General features: G+C 34.5%; 1 protein-coding gene across 1 annotated transcript in view; it reads right to left on the bottom strand.

The window, feature by feature from the left end:
• CNTN5 (contactin 5) overlaps positions 1-19,213 on the bottom strand; it is a 1,310,719-nt gene that overhangs the window by 543,451 nt on the left and 748,055 nt on the right. The window contains exon 4 of the mRNA XM_026505289.3: positions 12,705-12,926. Within this exon, the coding sequence (XP_026361074.3) occupies positions 12,705-12,926 (222 nt within the window). The remainder of the gene's footprint in view (positions 1-12,704; positions 12,927-19,213) is intronic.

The following is a 19,213-nucleotide window of genomic DNA, read 5'->3' as shown; positions in this document are numbered from 1 at the left end:
CGTTTTGTATAACTGGTAGGTTCAAGACTTTTTCTTTTTTCTTTATATTTATTTATTTATTTTAGACAGAGAGTGGAGAGAAGGGCAGAAGGAGAGGGAGAGAGAGAATCTGAAGCAGACTCCTGGCTGAGTGTAGAGCTTGTCACCGGGTTTGATCTCACAACCCTGAGATCATGACCTGAGCCCAAATCAAGAGTTAGATGCTTCACTGAGCCACCTAGGTACCCCAAGACTTTCTTTTTCAGGAAGACATCTTCTTTATTTGCTCAATTCTCTTCATACCAATTAGGCATATCTTTGATTTTTTTTTAAGTCTTCTCTATCATCTCTGTAACAACTTTTGTATATTTATTCTTTTCTCATTTGTTTGACTTTTTAAAATATGATAGCTACATTCTTATCTTTTCAGTTGCCTCTATATTACCACAAATGAAGTTTTCAATTCCTTAATGGTTTTATCTTACCCTCTGTTTGTTCCCTGAGCTCTAAAAGTTCCTTCTTAACATATTCTGTCATCATATTTAGTTTGATTTCACATATTTGTTCTTTAAGCTATTCTTAGCATTGTTATTGTTAATCATTCCATTAGGGGGAAGACAGTTACCCTTTCTCAGGTTCTGGTGGGGCTCACATTTGAGGAACTGAAATCTCTTGTTTGACTACTACATACTGCTAGTATGTAGACATTTTTGTTTTATGAATGCTGTGTTTCTTATTTTGTATTTTCACATAGTTGATTTCACTGTATAGTCATATAATCAAGAGTCTAGGGAAGGCTGATAAACCAGACTGAACTGAGGCCTACTAACAACCCTATGGGTGAATTTTTAAGTGGATATTCCCTCAGTCAAGATTTTAGATGAGAATGCAGCTACAATAACAGCTTGATTGAAACCTCATGAGAGACCTTGTGCCGGAACTATCCAGCTAAGCCACTCCCAGATTCCAGACCAACAGTTTCTGTGAGAAAATGAAAAGCTGTTTTAAGTTGCTAAGCTTTGAGATATATTTTATACAGGAATAGATGATTAATATACTATTTTTTTCTCTTCCTCTATTACTTATGAGAAAATGTATTTAAGAAAAACAGTAACTATGAGAACTGTGAACTTCCCAGGAAAAATACAGGATAAAGGTATCATTTACAAATAATGATTCTTGGAAAAATTTTAAAAAATGCTTAATTTAAATTTCATTGGAATGCTATCCTGGAGTCATACACTTTTAGAATCAGAATAAATTTCCATTCAGTTCGAGCATTCTTTCTAAAAATCTCTGGGATATTTATCCAGTCTTACCATGATCACTTCCAGTAATGCACGAAGTCTTTACAAATTGTTTTATTGTTGGAATTATCTTTAAATAAAGTTCATATTGACATAAAAAGTAAGTTTGTGTTCTAGAGGAAGACAGCATTTTATTGAATTTTGCTCTAGAATACATATACTTTACTCAAGATTTTCCTATACTTGAATTAACACATCAATAATAACTTTCTTAGTTTACAGAAACTTCCATTAAAATTAGAATATGAAGGCTCCTTTAAGAATACCTACATTCTGCTGATACAATAGTATGGAGAATAAGAAATTAATTTAACTTAAATGATTGTTTTTTAATTTTCAACTTTAATTTATTAAAACAAAGTTGTTTTTAAATAACCAATAGAACTGGCCTTGAACTATTTTAGTCATAATCAATTAATAAATGAAGAAGTATACCCTAAGAACCTTCTTATGTTTTATGTCTCAAGAGTTTTCTCATACTTCATCTTCAGTGAAACTTTTTTGCCATTATTAGTGCAAAGATATATTTGATAAGGTTTTGTCTATCTGTATGTGACAGGGACTGGCTAAATGCTCACTGATCCCATTTCCTTTTCCTAGGAACCCTGGAAACGTTCTTAGTCTTTCTTATGATTGTATTGGGGCCATTTGATTTGCCTCTGGACTAAAATGATGTATATGGAATCCAGGACCTGTATATGGAATCATGCACCTTTCTCCATTCTTCCTCTGTCAACTAGCTGAAGTAAAGGAGCAGCAGATGCCAGGGAGCCCCTAATAGATATCAAAGATATTAGATGAAGAAAATCTGGTACCCAAACTCTCCACATGGAAAGTCAGTCATTGAACAACCAAGTGGAATATGATGTGAATGAGAAAGAAATATGAATTACGTTAAATATGAATTATGTTAAGAAATTGTTATAATAGAATTTCCCTTGATTAACATTACATTTAAAACTAAAAATAATTTTCAAGATTTTAAAGAGGCTACAGTTTGATTGGGAAGCAATGTTCACTCAACTACATATCAGTAGACTATAGAGCCCTACTTATATCCCTCTTCCCTAGTTCAGGCCTCTTGATTAATACCTATTTAAAGTATATTCCCAGGCCTAGTACCTAAGACAGGAGTTATTCAGTCACTAAATCTTATATACAGCTTTATCAGTTAGAGTGCTCCAATTTTTATAACTGCTTTCTAATTAATCCTTGAGCACCGGTCTTTTTTCATATATCCAAATTCTGAAAATAGATTTTCATCCTATGTCTCTACTTCTAAATCCTATTTTGTTAATCCTTCTAGAAGGTCTAATGCTAGTATGTAGACATTTTTGTTTTATGGATGCTGTATTTCTTATTTTGTATTTTCACATAGTTGATTTTCACTGTATAGTCATATAATCAAGAGTCTAGGGAAGGCTGATAAACCAGACTGAATATCTGAAAAGCATCCTTTCCTTGACTCAAGTGAGCACATATGGAAGCATTAGGTCTTCAAACAGTTAACTAAATGTAGAAAGTACACATGTGAGAAAGGTAACTCTTGAATTTCTCTAGATAGCTTTCTCTTAGTTTTATGTCAGAAAAATGAGATATGCTGTGGGATTAGTCAAATTGTTTGGTCATGATAGCATGGCACAAATTGGAGATGTTTAAATTATAACTTAAGCCATCCACTCTGGTCTCAACAAGTCCAAAAAATCATATAGAATTGAGGGAAATGTGCTATACCTCCATGTCTAGGCAAGTAACTCTCCAATTATTTTAATAACAAATATTTTATGACTTACTTTTTATAATTCTTAAATTAATGGATATTCTAATCTACCTATATACTTCTTTTTAATTAATGAGAGGACAAACAAAAGGGAAGTAATTTAACATAAAATAGTATTAATTTGATATGTAAGTTCTCAAGAACAATTATAATAAAAGAAATAAGGAAGTAATCAAAAGTTTGTTTCTGTTCATAAAATCCCCATGAATTAGTGACTATCATTACAAACTGATCCAAGTGTGGTATTGATAATTCAAATGTGACTGGCATTAGCATTAGGTGGTATGATTTTTATGATTTTCTAAATGGTCAACAACTCCTAGTAAAATTCTTAACAAAATTAAATATAATCTTCCTGTAATTTATACAATTTTTGCATTGATATATCCATTATATTTTTAAAATACTTTGTATGTAATATAGTATAGAGTTGGAGTCTTGTCACAGAAAATTCTACAGTGAATTTTAATCATGTCTAATGTGAATGTCTGGAAGGACATTTAAGAGTCCTGTGCATTTTAATTATAGGTTACTTAGCATTCCTGGGCTCCATTATCTAAGGCAAAGTGATAACATTGAATTACTGAGACAACCAGAACTACCTCACTTCTTCCCACCTCTTCTTAGAATCATTAGACCAGAAAAAATAAAGAAGAAACAGTGGTTGCCTAAAGTTAACACAGTGTTGGCAGTAGTCTTCCATGAAAGATATCAGAATAGGAAGATAAAGCTTTACTGCAAAACAATGTCTTTATTGCCCATTTGCCTTCCTCCCCATGGAGTTTCTTGAAGCATTGGCATGTTATTTTGTTTATGGAGACAGTAGTTTCCTTTGTAGAGTTCTGTGCTAGGATCAAGCTGGTATCTGGTCCTAACTCCTCTGTCACTTATCAATAGGCCACCCAGATACTAACTTTCTTCCTGCCAAGATGTTCTAGTATCACCTAATCTGAAACTCCTACAGCTAGTTTCCCCAGGGAAGCCTTGCTTCTTGGTGTTGGATCCTTATGTTTCTAGTTGTTTCCTGGATCATGACCAGACATTACAATGTCTCCCTAGATCCTAAACTTACCCTTTAGATTGAAATCCTCTTTTAAACAATTGCTTCTGTGTCCTTTTTCTCAAAGATTAGGTTCAATGCCAGACCCCAACCCTCTCTACCTGCTAGTTAGCTCTAATTTATATCCTTGTCTAGTTTATTCATGTAATGTGGCCTAAGTGTATCAGTAATATAATCTAGAAGAAAAAACAGCCTACATGTCAAGCACAGTTACAAAAAATGCACTTTAAATGATCATTAATATATTTTATATAATAATTTCTAGAAGTTTTGAATTGTTTTATTATGAATTACATTGTATGATGACATTCACAGTTACAATGTGAGAAAAACTTTTCACATCATGTGAGCATCTACAATGAATTCTTAAAGAAAATATCCAAACCTTCCTTTAATCTTAAATTTCTTTTCAACTTAAAAGTGTTTCTTTATAAAAGTTAAACAAGTGTAAACTGTCATTACAAACTTTCAAGGATTCCTAAGAATTGGAGAGCATTATTTATTAAAAAGCATTGTGATGAATGTTTCATGGGTAAGTGACCTTATGCTGTGCACATAATATAAATTGAGAGTCTAATAGATTTTTTTTGTCATTTTCTAATATAGCTATAAAAGAAAGGTCAGATGATTCAGAGATGCTATCACTTATGAGGATGATCAAAATGTACCAACTCCATATAACTTTTGGAAGATTATAGGCCAAACCACTAGGCCACCATGACGACAGAGGGAGGACATTGCTTTTTCTACCTCTTCATTTGTAATCCAGAGTATGAAGTTTAGATAAACAATATTCAGGCAAATGTATAGCGTGGTATATAAATTCATCCTAAATTCAGATTTTAAGTTCCTCATCTCCTCTTTATTCAACAATATTTGTTAAGCTCTTAGTAAGCTGGCACTGCTCTTAGTGCTGAGACTGGATAAAGAAGAGTATATAAGATGGTCTTTGCTCAAATGACATATAGTTATTGGAGAAAATAGCATATAATGTAAAACAATAACAACAGCTCTAAAAATTAACAATACAATGAAAAATAAGGTCATAAAGTTTCAATGAATGGTCATAAAATTCCAAGGTTTTATTAAGATGTATTTGCCTATTTTTAAACTGAGAGAAACTGGAGTGATCTGATTTTATACAGGAGTATATCATCCAACTAAAATACCTTTTCCCCTTCCAGAAGGAATTCTTATTCTTATAAAAGAACATTTAAATTTTGTATCTGGTCCTCCAAAACAATTTATCAGCAAAGGTTGTTTTGAAGAAACAACAGAAAATTGTCAACACAGAGATTACTTTGAGTTATGATGCCATTGCCCATGTGCCAAGTCAAATCTGGAAATAAGCCATGTCAACAATAAAATTCAGCCCAAGGTACTGAGGATATGAGGCAACAAAGTTGGTAAATTGCAGGAATCTTTCACATGTCAGACACTAGTGGTAGAAACTCCAAAGGCTGGGTAGACTCAGAGTGTTATGTAAATTACAAGTTTTTTATATAATTGAAGAAATGTAAAACATCCAAAATTATATGCTTAATCTTAGTAAAAATCCATGTAGAAATCCACTTCAACTGCTTGTAAGAATCACCATTTTTCCACCTGATGTAACTTTTGCAGGCTCTGAATCTCAGGAGTGGACTTCCCTAGTAAATCTAAAGTTTCTTGTTGGCATTACTCCTAATCGAGACTGCCTCTCTGTTCAAGAAAGATAAAATATTTTAAACTAACCATCGACTCATAAATAGAAAAATGAAATGCTCTCTACACTTAAGTTTACTCCTACTAAAACCACAACAACACAAAGAAATGAAGTCAAAGACCAGTTTATTGGCAGTTCATTTATAAAGGGAGAAACAGGTGTCATGTTAGCAGTAGTTAATAATCCTTGTCCATATCATAAATTCAAAAACAGTGCATATTCTGCAGGTGTTTGAGGTGCTGACTCATAAGGGCTTTCAATTAACCTATATTACCATGAGAATTTCTGATTTAAACCTTAGTCAATTTTTTAAATCAATTAAATGACACTCATATTCAAACAACTACTTTAGAGTAATTATTAACAACTCAGTTTTTTTTTAAAACTAGATAATACCTCTTGTTGGATAGAACATTTGCACATGAAATTTGAAGTGATGATAATCATTATCTAAAATAATAATATCAAGTTGAAACCAAAATAGTTCTGAGGAATTCGCTTGACTCCAATGAGCAACATTCTCCCAGGTACTGCTCCATTTCTCTTTTTTGCTTCATGAGTTTAGCTCAAAAATTTTTATTCATTAATTATCTCCACTTCCTCACCCAAATCAAGTGTTGGTGACTATTACACTCTTTTTGAAGTCTTTTTGTTTGCCTTCTCTCGCTCTGGCTTGCTCCTGCTATTGGAAGTTGGCTACCATGTTGTGAGCTACACTGTGGAGAGTTATCGCTGAGAATGGCCTTTGACCAACAGTCCACGAATAATTAAAGCACTCAGTCCAACAATTCTCAGGAACTGAATCCTACCAACGACATATGAGTGTGCTTACTAGTGGATCCATACCATTTGAGTGTTGGGATGAGACTACAGTCCCACCTTGTGAAAGACACAGGACCCATTTAAGCCACATCTGGGTTCCTGTCTCACAGAAACCATAAGATAATAAACATATAACCTTTGCTCATTTTCTGGATGTCCTCACCATACTTCTACATTTTCTACAGAGGATTCTTCTCACAATATCATAATTTTCAGGTTGTCTTCCTAAGATTCATCTATTTTAATTCTCTGTGTTATCTTGTGATCCTCTGAACAGGTTGGTATTCTTCTTTAGGAAGCTAATCTCTATAGTCCGTTGAACTTTGTTTATTCAGATCTTGATTATTCATTCTTCTTTGTAATGGAAATTAGATGGAAGCCAGAGTTTTTCATAACCTAATGTTGGAAGTCCTATTTCATTGCTTTTGCCATAATCTATTCTCCAGAAGCAGATTCCACAGTTGAAGAGAAAGGATTTCAGTGTAAATAGTAGGAGGTGAGGTTCATTGTGAACCATTTTAGATTTTACCTAGTACAATCTTCATCATATTAGTTTCAGATTTTTATTTTTAGAAATGAAATATCACACAGTTGAGGTCATCTACCTTCCCTATCCTCGTGCCATTTCTTTGCTTTCATTCTCCCTTTGTCCTGATAGGTTAAGCATTATAGTCAACTTGATACCTCACATTCATGTTTTTAAAATTGTACCACATATCCATATCCATAAGTAGTATATTTTATTTTGATTTTTAATCTTTTTACATGTGTAATATATATAGTATTCTATAACTTTCCTTGTTCACTAAACATTATCTTTTGAGGTATATTCATTTTGTTTCTTAAATATATACTTCATTCATTTTAACCATTTTAATTTTTTCAAAACATGAAAAATTACGATTTGTATATCCATTTTGCTTCTGATAAATATCTGAGTTGTCTCCATTTTTTGTTATTAAATATTTAATACAATGAACATATTTTTGTATTTCATTGTCTCCAGGTTTCATATACAAGAGTAGAATTGCTTTCCGAAATTTCTCTGCAAACTAGACTTTCAAACTTTTCAGAAAAATCTTAACTCTATCTTGGGGTACTTCTGTGAGCAGGAGTGGAATGACTTTCTATTCAGGTTTTGTTAGTTTTCTCATTTTTCACAAGAGCATGTCAAACCCAACTTTATTCTCTATTAAGGCTAAAGGGAATTACCTGACAAAAGCCATATGTCAGGGTCTTGAGAGAACAAACTCAAAGTCACATCTAGCCAAGATCTATCAAATTCTAGGATGAGAAAACAATAACTATGGAGGATTACTTAGGAAATACTCAGACTCTCCATTCTTCCTGATACTCTAAATATGGATTAAACCGAGTAGTGAAAGACTTAAGTTATATCAAACCAGTCCCCAGCCTGGAGACTTGCTACTCAAAGCATGATTCACCAACTAGCAGCATCAACATCACCTGGGAGCTTTTTATAAATGCAGATTATCTGGCCTTACTCCTGATCTATTGAAATGATATTTATTTTAACAAGGTTTTCAAGTGATTATATGCATATTAAAAACTAAGAAGCATAGTTTTAGATAATTACTTCTCATTTTGTGGTTGATGATTAGGTTTCATTTACCTTTTTTTATCAGCTTTTTTAAAGCTGATAAAACTCATTGTTATGTACACAATAAGAATAATGTTCAGGTCACTGGTCATTACACCAAATAACAAACTCTTAATGAGATTCTCCAAAAAAATTTGTCTGATCTTAGTGTCAGAAATAGCTATGCTTCTACTGACTAATTCACTTTTTAATATTTGAAACACCAGAAAATATGTAACTGGCCAGAGTTTATTTTTCCTTGACTGTTAATTACCCCAAATGGGGACTAGCTTATAGCAGGTATGTTGGCACTTACAGTAGACACGTTGAATTAGTCTTAAGCTTGGCTCCATTTTATGTTACAATTTTTGTTGTTTTCATCATTTTTATGTGCATGAATTCATATTTTCTAGTTGTATTTTATTTAGCATTGTGAGCCATGTTAATTTATACTTGGAACAAAAGAAAAAAGGAGCAGAATGCTAGTTAATACCAAATTTACCAAATATAAGAGTATCCTGTAGTTCTGACCACTCAATACATTCTGTTTTGTTGCCATTCAATACAATAATTATGCCTGACAAACACAAATCCCAACACATCTCTGTGTAATGACTGTGACATTAAAGTTAATATAATAGGAATCTTAAAAAGACTTTGCTTGTTTGTTTACTTTTTTAGTAATCTCTACACTCAAAATGGGGCTCAAACTCAAGACCCCAAGATCAAAAGTCACATGCTCTTCTGACTGAACCAGCCAGGCACCACAAGACTTTATTTTTTTTAAGATTTTATTTATTTATTTGACAGAGAGACAGCCAGCAAGAGAGGGAACACAAGCAGGGGGAGTGGGAGAGGAAGAAGCAGGCTCCCAGCAGAGGAGCCCGATGTGGGACTTGATCCCGGAATGCCGGGATCATGCCCTGAGCAGAAGGACTGTGCTACCCAAGCACCCCAAGACTTTGTTTTTAAAGAGCAGTTTCAGATTTACAACACAACTTAGAGGAAGGTAGAGATTTCTCTTAAACCCTTCACCCCTACACATGCATGTCTTCCCCTATAAGCAATATTACTCACCAGAATGGTACTTTTTTTTAAACTAAAGATAAACATAATTTGACATATGTATCACGCAAAATCCATCATTTACATTAGGGTCAACTCTTGGTGTTGTGGGTTTAAACAAATATTTAATGACCTATCCATCATTATGATATTCCAAGTATTTTCATGGCTCTAAAAATCCTCTGTGCTCTGTCTATTCATCTCTTCCTCAATCGCCATCACTGGCACTAATCTTTTTATGTCTCCGTCATTTTTTCCCCCCAGAATGTTAAGTAGTTGGAATCATACAGTATGTTTCTTTTCAGATTGGCTTCTTTCACTTGGTAATATATATTTAAGATTCCTCCATGCATTTTCATTGCTTAATCACCCATTTTTTTTTAGTGCTGAATAATATTCCATTGTCTGGATATATCACAGTTTATTTATATATTCACCTCCTGAATGATATCTTGATTGTGTCCAACATTTGGCAATTATGAATATTTCTGCTATAAATATCCATGTGCAGGTTTTTTGTAGACATAAATTTTTAATTCCTTTAGATAAATACCAAGATGTGCAATTCTTGGATCATATTGGTAAGAGTATGTTTAGTTTTGTAAGAAACCACCAAACTGTCTTTCAAAGTGGCTGTAAAATTTTGTATTCCTACCAGCAAAAAATGAGTGTTCTCCAGCATTCGGTATTTTCAGTTCTGGATTTTCGCCATTCTAATAGGTGTGTACCAGTATCTCATTTTAATTTTATTTCCTGATGACAAGTGATGTGTTCCATCTTTTCATATGATTATTTGACATCTGTGTATCTTCTTTAGTGAAGTGCCTGTTAAGGTCTTTGGCTCATCTTTAAATGAGGTCATTTGTTGTCTTATGTTGAGTTTTAAGAGCTCTTTGTATATTTTGGATAATAGTCCTGTATCAGATGTGTCTTTTGCAAATATTTTCCCCCAGTCTGCGGCTTGTCTTCTAGTTCCCTTAATATTGTCTTTCACAGAACACATTATGGGAATTTTAAAATTAAACTATTTCAAAAAATAAACCATTTTTAAGGAGCTAATATTATGCTTAAATAAAATTTAAATACCAACTCTATGAGATGATGCTCACATAGCAACAACTGGCATAATCATGAGGCATGAATTTTCCTGTGCTTGGTGCAGCAAACTAGTATGATACTTCTAGGATATTTCCAAATAGTTTAGTTCTTATGAAATGTTTCTTTGAGTGTGTAGTCCTTCATCAAGCATAAATGAAATGTAACTCAGTGTATTGAACTTAAAATCAGTAGATACATGAATAAAAATTGCCTGCTTATTAGCAGTGTGACCTTGCTAAAGATGCTTATCTGCTTCTGAGTTTCCATTTACAAAGAAGACAGGAAGAATATCCACTTCACATTTTTGTTGAGAGAATTATTGAGATAAGCTATACAAAAGAGCCTGAACAGACCCTGGTAATAATCAGTTGTTAGTGCTTTTCTCTGACAGTTAACTAACCTTCTTTATTACTCCAAAAAAACAGACATCTAGAAAATGTTGTTCAAACCTTAATAGCTATTCAGTAGTCCTTAATTACTGATGTCTTAGTGTTGGAAATCTACATTATTTATTTTCCACTCAGAAATAATGCTAAATGTACACTTTCTCAAGGACCTGGCAGCCATTCCTTTGAAATGCAATTGTCAAGACAAAAAGTCTCCCTAATTCCCAGTGTCTATAGGAGGATAAGAGACTAACTTCAATAAGCACAAGTTAATAAACTCACAGGGCTAAAGAAGAACAGAATATGCGATCTAAAAGTATGCCACTTCAGTATATTGATGATTTTGAAATGAAGTTACTTAAGAAACAGCTGATGTAAGAAGGCCACTCTAGCTCTCCTTCCTCCCCCTGCAGGCAGGAAACCAATTTCCCATGTAAAAAGCACCCTCTCTCTACCAGGAGGGTGGAAGTCATCCTTACCACCAGAAATAGGGAATTTAGGGCCAAGAAGACTGTATAGACAAACCTTGTTACTTCTTCATTAATCACTACCTCAAGCCCAAACCCATTTATCTTGCTAATTCTTCACAAATTCATTGCTTCCTTGTCTAAAAGGTATAAAAGCTACTTACTTTGTCCACTTCCTGTATGGATAAAATTAAATTTTATTTTCTCCTGTTATTCTGTGTTATGCCAATTTAATTATTAGACCAGCCAAAGAATATGGAAGGAAAGAAAGGAAAATTTTTTCTACCCTTACCTGCCCTAATCACATTGACCAACCTCTCCCTTAATGTCCTCCACTTTTCCAGATCTTAAAAACTCAAATCAAAAAATGGGCAGAAGATATGAACAGACACTTTTCCAATGAAGACATACAAATGGCTACCAGACACATGAGAAAATGTTCAAAATCATTAGCCATCAGGGAAATTCAAATCAAAACCACATTGTGATACCACCTTACACCAGTTAGAATGGCAAAAATTGACAAGGCAGGAAACAACAAATGTTGGAGAGGATGTGGAGAAAGGGGATCCCTCTTACACTGTTGGTGGGAATGCAAGTTGGTACAGCCACTCTGGAAAACAGTGTAGAGGTCCCTCAAAAAGTTAAAAATTGAGCTACCCTATGACCCAGCCATTGCACTACTGGGTATTTACCCCAAAGATACAGATGTAGTGAAGAGAAGGGCCATATGCACCCCAATGTTCATAGCAGCATTGTCCACAATAGCTAAACTGTGGAACGAGATGAGATGCCCTTCAAGAGATGACTGGATTAAGAAGTTGTGGTCCATATATACTATGTAATATTACTCAGCCATCAAAAAGAATGATTACTCAACATTTGCAGCAACATGGATGGGACTGGAGGAGACTATGCTAAGTGAAATAAGTCAAGCAGAGAAAGGCAATTATCATACAGTTTCACTTATTTATGGAACATAAGAAATAGGAAGATTGGTAGGAGAAGGAAGGGAAGAATGAAGGGGAGGTAAACAGAAGGGGGAGTGAAGCATGAGAGACTATGGACTCTGGGGAAAAAACTGAGGGCTTCAGAGGGGAGGTGGGTGGGGGATTGGGATAGGCTGGTGATGGGTATTAAGGAGGGCACATGTTGCATGGTGCACTGGGTGTTATATGCAAATAATGGATCATGGAGCATTACATCAAAAACTAAAGATACACTGTATGGTGACTAACATAACATAGTAAAAAATTATTATAAAATAAAACAACTCTGTCACTTTCTGTTGTAAGGAAGTTAACTTTAACCTCTCTCCCCTTGACCCCTTGACCCTCTCTCCCCTTGCAAGCCTTGACCCCAATTACAATAGTCTTGAAAAAAGTGTTCATTTCATGTTTAACTTCAACAGGTGAAGTTTTTCTTTGACACTTACCATCTTGTTTGAAGGCATCTGAGGAATGATAAAGATTGATGGGGGAATAATAATGTTGAGCTGCTCCTCCCCAACTTGGTGAAGAAACACTCAGTGTTCCTAATAAAGGATTGCTGTATCGCGGTCTGGTCTTTGAACCAAAGAGGGATGAAGATGAACTCTTTTTAATTCTTAGCAAAGCAGCATATGAAGTAGGGAAATTAGGAAGAGCTCCAGAATATTCTGTAAATGAAAATAATAATAAAAAGTGAATTCCAAGTAGACTTTTACTTTTCCTGTGAAAATTATTTTTTCTGAAGACACTGTTAACTTCCCTTGGAGCTGCAACCAAATGCAAACTACAGAGATAGTGGCAAAATAAAATAATATAAAATAAAACATTACTTTTATATTTTAAAAATACTTTCTTTTTTTATAATAATTTTTTATTATATTACCTTAGTCACCATACAGTACATCCCTAGTTTTTGATGTAAAGTTCCATGATTCATTACTTGCGTATAATACCCAGGGCACCATGCAATACGTGCCCTCCTTAATACCCATCTCAGCCTATCCCATTCCCTCCCCCCCTCCCCTCTGAAGCCCTCAGTTTGTTGCACTACTGGGTATTTACCCCAAAGATACAGACGTAGTGAAGAGGAGGGCCATATGCACCCCAATGTTCATAGCAGCATTGTCCACAAAAAGCTAAATCATGGAAGATGAGATGCCCTTCAACAGATGACTGGATTAAGAAGATGTGGTCCATATATACAATGAAATATTACTCAGCCATAAAAAAGAATGATTTCACAACATTTGCAGCAACATGGACGGGACTGGAGGAGATAATGCTAAGCGAAATAAGTCAAGCAAAGAAAGACAATTATCATATGGTTTCTCTTATCTATGGAACGTAAGAGCTAGGAAGATCAGTAGGAGAAGAAAGGGAAGAAGAAAGGTGGGTAAACAGAAGGGGGAATGAACCTGGGAAATAAAAATACTTTCTGGAAATTCTGCTAGTTTCAATGTTGGGTTTCTGCAAGAGAGAGAAAAAGAGAAAAGTCATGAAAGAAGAAAGGAAAGAGGAGAAAAAGAAAGGAAAGGAAAAGAAGGAAGGAAGAAGAAAAAAAGAGAAAAAAGAAAGAAAGACATCCAAAAACTCAAGTCTTTATTTCCTTTGCCAGGAATATTTGGGAATTAACTTCTTTTTTTGTTTGCCTTCTTATTAAAATATCCATTCACATACATTAGATCAGTTTCTTGTTTATTATTAAAAATAGGAAAAAGGGAAAAAATATACACATTCTCAGTTATATCCTTTAACTATAGATTGAATCTTCATGACTAAAATTTATCACTTAGTAAGAAATGTATCTAATGCAACATGTTATCTTGACTAGACTGTAAGTTATGCCCCATGTTCTTGAAAAGCAGTTAAATTCATAATGGAAAATAAACAATTTTGGACAAAACCTGTTTTGTAGATTTTGTTATATAATTTATATAACTTGATTTTAATTATTAAGTAGGGACACTGTTACAAAATTCCTACATTATTTGATTATTAAGAAATTTCTTGACCACATTTTGCTTTAATTCCCAAGGCTTTTCATTAGAAAAGATATATATATATATATATATATATATATATATATATATAGTGCCTGAAGGAGATTATATTAACTCTTTTATGTGTCCAGGAGTCAGGTTAGTGCGTAGATCAAATGTTTAAAAGTACAAACTAATTATTATGAAATCTAAAGAACAACTAGGAATTGGAATTTTTTTCTATGTCAAATCTCAATTGAATTTGACAATTTCCTGATGTTGGAAATATTTTTAAAAATCACACATTTTTGTTGAGGGTATCTGACATTTGAATTTAATGGATGTTAATTTAACAAAAAAATTATTTATCATTGTGAATAAGCTTTCTCATATTGAAAATTATTTAGAATCATTGTACTGCCTCAGATATTTTTGAATGCAAGAAGCATTTCTGTGATTTGAAAATAGCACTTTAGTAGGTGTTAAACATTGAATTAAGGGTAACATTTTCTGTTTTGTGAAACTGTAATATGATTTCTCTGAAACTTGAAAAAGTATGTTTTTAGATGTTCTCCACATTTAAATTGAGTATGATATGTATAATCCAAGCCTATCAGGAGCTGTTAAGAGATTCATGTCCTTTAGTCCTTGTATTCAACTACAAGTATGGTGAAGGTGGATCAATTTTAACTGAAAATAGCTAACCTCTCCTGGGCAAACTATATGAGAATAGATTATGGGTAGACATAAAATCTCCATTAAAACCTGGAATTAAATGCAAGTTTTGGCACCTAGAGGTGTAAGGAATTGAAAAGAGAATGAGTTTTCCTTTAAAGTAATTTGTAGTTGTGTTCTCTGAACCTATTCATTTCTTAGTGTAGTCTGTTGCTTTGTGTTTTAGCTGCTCGTCCTGCTCATATAAAAAGAAAAGAAAAAAAGAGCTGTACCATGCTAGTGTAAAAATTAAAATGGAGTATGAGAATGTGGTTTATAGTTTTTAAACCTAGAGAAGGATAATCAGTGGAAAACTAGAAGGGCCATAATAAGACTCAAAAAAGCCAGGATTATCATTGAGGTTGTGTTTCATATATGTATATATGATTATTATATATACTACTTGCTAATATATATTAACAAAATACATACTAAGTGCTACAGTAATTGGCTTATAGCACTCTGTACAAACAGAGATGAGCCAAATGCTAATTTGGCTATGTGCTCCACACCAGGGCTTCATTTGTTATGTAAACAGTTGCATCTGTTGCAGGGGAGATTTCTTTTTTTCTTTTCTTCTTTTTTTATTATATTATGTTAGTCAATATACAGTACATCCTTGGTTTCTGATGTAAAGTTCGATGATTCATTAGTTGTGTATAACACCCAGTGCACCATGCAATACCTGCCCTCCTTACTAACCATCACCAGTCTATCCCATTCTCCCACCCCCCTCCCATTTGAAGCCCTCAGTTTCTTTCTCAGAGTCCATAGTCTCTCATGCTTGATTCCCCCTTCTGATTACCCCCCATTTCTTTATCCCTTTCTTCCCCTACCGATCATCCTAGTTCTTATGTTTCATAGATGAGAGAAATCATATGATAATTGTCTTTCTCTGCTTGACTTATTTCACTTAGCATTATCTCCTCCAGTGCCGTCCATGTTGCAGCAAATGTTGAGAACTCGTTCTTTCTGATAGCTGAGTAATATTCCATTGTATATATGGACCACAACTTCTTAATCCAGTCATCTGTTGAAGGGCATCTTGGTTCCTTTAACGATTTAGCTTTGTGGACAATGCTGCTATGAATATTGGGGTGCATATGGCCCTTCTCTTCACCACGTCTGTATCTTTGGGGTAAATACCCAGTAGTGCAATGACTGAGTCATAGGGTAGCTCCATTTATAACTTTTTAAGGGACCTCCACACTGTTTTCCAGAGTGGCTGTACCAACTTGCATTCCCACCAACAATGTAGGAGGGATCCCCTTTCCACACATCCTCTCCAGCAATTGTTGTTTCTTGCCTTGTCAATTTTCGTCCTTCTAACTGGCGTAAGTTGGTATCTTAGTGTGGTTTTGATTTGAATTTCCCTGATGGCTAATGATTTTGAACATTTTTTCATGTGTCTGTTAGCCATTTGTATGTCTTCATTGGAAAAGTGTCTGTTCATATCTTCTGCCCATTTTATGATTTCTTTGTTTCTCACGTATTGAGTTTGAGAAGTTCTTTGTAGATCTTGGATAGCAGTCTTTATCTGTAGCATCATTTGCAAATATATTCTCCCATTCCGTGGGCTGCCTCTTAGTTTTTTTGACTGTTTCCTTGCCTGTGCAGAAGCTTTTTATCTTGATTAAGTCCCACAAGTTCATATTGTATTTTGTTTCTCTTGCCTTTGGAGATGTGTCATGAAAAATGCTGCTTTGGCCAATGTCGTAGAGGTTGCTGTCTATGTTTTCCTCTAGGGTTTTGATGGATTCCTGTCTCACATCGAGGTCTTTCATCCCTTTGGAGTTTATCTTTGTGTATAGTGTGAGAGAGTGGTCAAGTTTCATTCTTTGCATGTAGCTGTCCAATTTTCCCAGCACCATTTATTGAAGAGACTGTATTTTTTCCACCGGATATTTTTTCCTGCTTTATCAAAGATTAGTTGCCCAAAGAGCCAAGGGTCCATTTCTGGGTTCTCTATTCTGTTTCATTGGTCTAAGTGTCTGTTTTTGTGCCAGTACCATGCTGTCTTCGTGATAGCAGCTTTGTAGTACAGCTCGAAATCCGGCATTGTGATGTCCCCAACTTTGTTTTTCCTTTGCAACAGTTCCTTGGCGATTCGGGGCCTTTTCTGGTTCCATACAAATTTAAGGACTATTTGTTCCAGCTCTTTGAAAAATGTCATCGGTGTTTTGATCAGGATAGCATTGAAAGTGTAGATTGTTCTGGGTAGCATGGACATTTTAACTATGTTAAGTCTTCCAATCCAGGAGAATGGAATATTTTTCCATCTTTTTGTTTCTTCCTCAATGTCTTTCAAGAGTGATTTATAGTTTCTAGAATATAGGTCCTTTACGTCTCTGGTTAAGTTAATTCCAAGGTAACGTATGGTTTTTGGTGCTATTGTAAATGGGATGGATTCCCTAATTTCTCTGTCTTCAGTCTCATTATTCGTGCATAGAAATGCAACTGATTTCTGAGCATTGATTTTGTATCCCGCCACATTACTGATTTGCTCTATAACTTCTAATAGTTTGGGAGTGGATTCTTTTGGGTTTTCCATATAGAGTATCATGTCATCTGTGAAGGGAAACAGTTTGACTTCTTCTTTTCGATTTGGATACCTTTTATCCCTTTTTGTTGTCTGATTGCTGTTGCAAGGACTTCTCGTACTATGTTGAATAATAGTGGCGAGAGTGGGCATCCTTGTCTTGTTCCTGATCTTAAAGGAAAGGCTTCCAGCTTTTCCCCACTGAGAATGATATTTTCTGTAGGCTTTTCATAGATGGTTTTTATGAGATTGAGGAATGTACCCTCTATCCCTACACTCTGAAGGGTTTTAATCAGGAAAGGATGCTGTATTTTGTCAAATGCTTTTTCTTCATCTGTTGAGAGAATCATATGATTTCTGAATTTTTGTTTCTGGATAAAATATAAGACACTGATAGATTTGCGAATGTTGAATCACCCTTGTATCCCAGGGATGAATCCCACTTGGTCATGTTGGATAATCGTTTTAAGGTACATTTGGATTCTATTAGGCAGGATCTTGTTGGGGATTTTGGCGTCCATATTCATTAGGGAAATCGGTCTGTAATTCTCCTTTTTGATGAGGTCTTTGCCTGGTTTGAGGATCAAGGTAATATTGGCCTCATAGAATGAGTTTGGTAGCTTTCCTTCTGTTTGTATTTTTTGAAATAGCTTTAGGAGAATAGGTATTATTTCTTCTTTGAATGTTTGGTAGAATTCCCCAGGAAAACTATCCGGGCCTGGAGTTTTCTTATTTGAAGGTTGTTTATCACTGACTCAATCTCTTCATAATTAATTGGCCTGTTTAAAAAAATCAATTTCTTCCTGTTTCAATCTTGATAGTTTATAGGTTTCCAGGAAGGCCTCCATCTCTTCCAGATTGCTTAATTTATTGGCATAAAGCTGTTGATAAAAGTTTCTAATAATCCTTCCAATTTCATTGATGTTGGTTGTATCTTCTCCTTTTTCATTAATAATTTTAATAATTTGGGTCCTTTCTCTATTCTTTTGGATAAGTCTTGCCAGTGGTCTGTCAATTTTATTCATTCTCTCAAAGAATCAGCTTCTAGTTCTGTCGATCTGCTCTACTGTAGTCCTGATTTCTAATTCATTGATATCTGCTCTAATCTTGGTCAACTGCTTTTTTGTGTGTGGATTAGGCCTTTCCTCTGTTGCTGTTCTAGCTTCTTGAGGTGAGAATATAAAAACTGCATTTTAGATTTTTCTATTCTTTTGAGTGAGGCTTGGATGGCTATGTATTTCCCCCTTAGGACTGCCTTTGCATTATCCCATAGGATTTGGACCATTGTGTTTTCATTCTCGTTGGTCTCCATAAATTGATTAAATTGATTTTTGATTGCCTGGTTTACCGAATCATTCCTGAGCAAGATGGTTGTTAGTCTGCAAGTGTTTGAGTTTCTTCCAAGTTTTTCCTTGAGGTTGAGCTTCAATTTCAAAGCTTTATGGTCTGAGAATATGCAGGGAATAATTTCAAACTTTTGGTATTGGTTGAGACCTGTTTTGTGTCCCAGAACATGGTCTATTCTTGAGAATGTTCCATGGACATTAGAACAGAATGAGTGTTCTTTGGTTTTGGGGTGTAGTGTTCTATATATATCTATGAGGTCCAACTCATCGAGTATGGCATTCAAAGCCCTTGTTTCCTTGTCGATTTTTTGCATGGGTGTTCTGTCTATTTCTGATAGTGGAGTGTTGAGGTATCCTACTATTAGTGTATTTTTATC

This window comes from Ursus arctos, unplaced genomic scaffold, assembly GCF_023065955.2.
Source record: "Ursus arctos isolate Adak ecotype North America unplaced genomic scaffold, UrsArc2.0 scaffold_22, whole genome shotgun sequence".
NCBI lineage: Eukaryota > Metazoa > Chordata > Mammalia > Carnivora > Ursidae > Ursus > Ursus arctos.
Note: the sequence above shows the minus strand (reverse complement) of the source record. Positions and strands in the feature narration are given on the sequence as shown.